The sequence below is a fragment of the Octopus bimaculoides genome, chromosome 10 (genome assembly GCF_001194135.2).
Source record: "Octopus bimaculoides isolate UCB-OBI-ISO-001 chromosome 10, ASM119413v2, whole genome shotgun sequence".
In the NCBI taxonomy this organism is placed as follows: domain Eukaryota; kingdom Metazoa; phylum Mollusca; class Cephalopoda; order Octopoda; family Octopodidae; genus Octopus; species Octopus bimaculoides.
Window position 1 is genome coordinate 67,190,641 of NC_068990.1, and position 4,245 is coordinate 67,194,885.

The window sequence follows — 4,245 nt, forward strand, 5'->3', positions numbered from 1 at the left end:
GTGTGTGTGTGTGTGTGTGTGTGTGTGTGTGTGTGTGTGTGTGTGTGTGGTGCTGTCTTTTTGTCTTCACATTGCATGATAGTTGTGGGCGAGTGCCACCATCATAAAAGCAGTGTTTTTCATTTTCAGTCTTCTGTGGGAACATGTCTGGTCATGAGGGAAATATTACCTTACTTTGGAAACAGGTGAATGTTGGTGACAGAAAGGGTATCTAACTGTAAAAATCCATTGCTGTAATTTCTGTCCAACCCATGCGAGCATGGAAAAGTAAATGTTACAATGATGATGTTGATGATAGTGGATGATGATGATGAACTGAAGAAAATTATTACGAAGGTGACTATACACTAGAGCGAGTACAGTATTGAGCTTTTCTGAAAGTTCTTGTCTATTAGTTCTTTAAAGTAACTGTTATGTCGACACTCCCAGGCGAAGAAGTAGGATCTCCCAAGACATATAAATAGAGGTAGTCTGACCGTGGTAGGTGTGTTAAGTAGCAGTTGTGTAGCGGTTGAGTAGAGATCATCCGAAGGTGCTAGATAGCAGTAGTTTGAGACATAACAGTAGCAATGGGGATGAGATGCTCACACAGCCACTGCGTAGTATTGAGACGTAACAGTAACGATAAAAATGAGCACCAGCTTTTAAAGATTTTAAAAGCCATCTGATGATTCTTGTTGATACAAATGCTGCAGCTAATATAAAATGAAAGTCCCTGTGTATGTGCGTGCATGTGTGTGAATAGCTTCCTCAAAATCCAAGGACTTTGAAAAGTTATACTAAGTTTAATTTACCTATGGCTAGGATGACTATCACTCTTTTCCAATATGGGTTTACAATCTTTGTGACTCAACTTCAGAAAATTATTGGCCAACATAATATTTCCAATAAAGCATTATCTCTTTCAGACTTATAGAACATGCAATTCAGGAAACTTAACTGATCTTTTTGATAGAATGAGAATGAAATTTATTCTTAAGAACAAAACTTTTTTGCTCCAGCAAATGGATCATCATCATTATCATCGTTTTACATCCACCTTCCATGTTGGCATGGGTTGGATGGTTTGACAGGAGCTGGCCAAGCAAAAGATTGTCTATTTTGGCACACAATCACAATCAAGATGTCATAACTAATTTCCTGGCATATTATTTGATAAAGGCTTAATCAACTCATTATAGCAATTTGAGAGGATAAACATTATTGTCAACTTCTGGATAAAGTTCAACATTATGAATACAGTGGATAATATGTCTGGGTCATAGGTGAAGAAAACCTCTCAGTTATGAATAGCATTGGGTAAAACAATCTGGCCAGACTGCATCCATGACTCTACAGGTTTTCACCAGCTGAGAAACATATTAAACTTGAGATGTTGGTGTCAGTGGCAGATAATGAAGCCATAGAAGTTTACAGCAGTCCTTGGAAGGAATGTGTGTAGCATATGATCGTCACATTGACTATGACAGAGAAAGTTGGGCAGAGAAACTGCATCAAATTTTGCCAAAAGCTTGGCGATACCTGCTCAGAGGCCTATGCAAAGTTGCAGAAAGTGTATCAACTGCACACAAGTGTACAAATGGTTCAGACATTACCAAGATGGCTGAAAAAATGTTGATAGTGTCAAAAGTTCTGGCAGACCTGCAACCAGCAGAACTGAGAAAAACATCACAGAAATGCATGCAGCTGTGAGGGGAAATCATTGAATCACCATCTGTGAGTTATCAGAGGATGTGCAGATTAGTTACGGTTCAGTTCAGTCCATGATCACGAAAGATTTAGGTATGAGACATGTCAGCTAAGTTTGTGCCAAAACTGCTTTCAGCTGACCAAAATGACACTCAGGTTTCAGTTGCACAAGATCTCCTTGACTGTGTTGAGAATGATGAAAAGTTTTTGGAAATGGTCATAATGGGTGATGAATTGTGGGTCTTTGGCTATGACCCCAAAACAAAGGCTCAGTCTTCATAGTGGAAGACCCCAACCTCTCTGAGACTGTAAAAGGCACAAATGGGGAGATTGTTCATCATGAGTATGCTCCACCTGGTCAGACAGTAAACAAGGAGTACTATCGTGGTGTTTTCCAGCATTTGTTGGAAAAGACCACAGTTGCATGTATCTGGTGAGTGGCAATTGCACCATGACAATGCACCTCCCCATTCAGTGCAGCTTGTGCACCAGTTTTGGCTAAACACAGCATTCCCCATGTCCAACAGTCACCGTATTCCGTAGATCTCACCCTTTGTGACTTTTTCCTCTTCCCAAAAATCAAATCCCGCTTGAAAGGAAGAAGATTTCAGGACATCAAGGAAATCAAAGTGAATGCAACGAGGCAGCTACTGGTTATCCCAGAAAACGAGTTCCAGGAATGCTTCCATCAATAGAAACAGTGCTGGGTTAAGTGTGTGTCTTCCGAAGGGGACTACTTTGAAGGAGATTACATGCCAAATTGGTACGTGTTGTAGTTTTGTTATTATAGCATTAGTCTGGATACTTATTGATCATACCTTGTACAACTGAAATGTTATAGAAGTGTTGAAAGTCTTTGCTGATAAGACTTAATGAAGAATGTAAAATAAAATTACAAAGTGTTCAAAATAATCTGTTCTAAAAGTGAGGCAATATGCTGTAAATGTGAAATAACTGTGGATTATATCTTCATGCTGTTACTTTTGATGATGATCTATTATACAAAAGATAGTACCTCCTTACTACCTCCTAAAATCTCCAATTGTACCACTACCTTTCAAAGAGAAGAGTAATCAACACTATTTGTGTTGAGTACATACTGTCTTACGATGTTATTGTATCTTATTCATTTAATTTCTAAGTACATATCTTGTCGAATGTTATTTTCATATACATACTTTATTGGATGTGTTTAAAACTTGATATTTCCATGCATAAAATTGTAAAAGAAGGGGGAAAAAAACAAACTTACCCCAGCATTTTGGAGGGGGATGTGACCACGATCCATTCTCCTGACACTGAGTGGAGAAAGATGGGCCGTCGAAAGTTGTCCTCACATTGCATCTGAAATGATTAAGAAAAACAAATATAAATAAAACAAAATAAAAGAATGTGACTATTACAAAAGTATATCAAAATAAATATTTCTTTAAATTTATTTTTGGTATGATTTTACAGCTGGAATGGCTGTGTGCTTAAGAAGCTTGTTTCCCTACCATGTGGTCTCAGGCTCTGTTACACTGCATGGTAACTCTTGCAAGTATCTTCTACTGTGTGTGTGTGTGTTCTAAGAAATGATTGTCATTTATTTTCAAACTTCCATATCAGGCCATAGGTAAATATTACCTTGCTAAGGGAAAAGTAAGGGTAGGCAACAAGAAAGGGCATCTAGCGATGGGAAAAAAATCTGTGTCATTGAATTCCATTTGACCCCTTCAAATAGGATGGAGAAGTGGACATTAAAACAAAAACAATCATGTGGTGCTTTGACTAGGTTGTCCAAATTACCATACAGAGAGACTGAATTCAAGACAATGTGGTTGGGTGTATATATATATATATATATATGTGTGTGTGTGTGTGTGTGTATTCATATATATATATATATATATACTCTTTTACTCTTTTACTTGTTTCAGTCATTTGACTGTTGCCATGCTGGAGCACCGCCTTTAGTCGATTAAATCGACCCCAGGATTTATTCTTTGGATGCCTAGTACTTATTCTATCGGTCTCTTTTTGCCGAAACGCTAAGTTACGAGGACGTAAACACACCACCATCGGTTGTCAAGCGATGTTGGGGGGACAAACACAGAGACATATACACACAAACATATATATATATACATACATATGACAGGCTTCTTTCAGTTTCCGTCTACCAAATCCACTCACAAGGCTTTGGTCGGCCCGAGGCTATAGTAGAAGACACTTGCCCAAGGTGCCACGCAGTGGGAATGAACCCGGAACCACGTGGTTGATAAGCAAGCTACTTACCACACAGCCACTCCATATATACACACACACAAACACAGACACATATAAATCTATATAGTTTAAAGATCGAATTGAGATAAAATCAACAAAAACTTTACTTCATCCAGTGAGAGCTAAATAACAATTTAAACACACAATCGAAAGAGCTTCTAATAGTTACATGCTTTTATGATACTTGAACAGGCTTATTCATAAAATACACCATGGATTTTAATGTAATCTTACAGGTGCTGCTCAACATTCTTGTTTTTAATATATATATATATATATATATATATA

The 4,245-nt window shown here is 37.8% G+C and overlaps 1 protein-coding gene across 1 annotated transcript in view; it reads right to left on the reverse strand.

The window, feature by feature from the left end:
• The window catches only part of LOC106883993 (protein lev-9-like), a 1,203,458-nt gene that overhangs the window by 174,003 nt on the left and 1,025,210 nt on the right, over positions 1-4,245 (reverse strand). Inside the window, exon 12 of the mRNA XM_052971268.1 lies at positions 2,942-3,033. Within this exon, the coding sequence (XP_052827228.1) occupies positions 2,942-3,033 (92 nt within the window). The remainder of the gene's footprint in view (positions 1-2,941; positions 3,034-4,245) is intronic.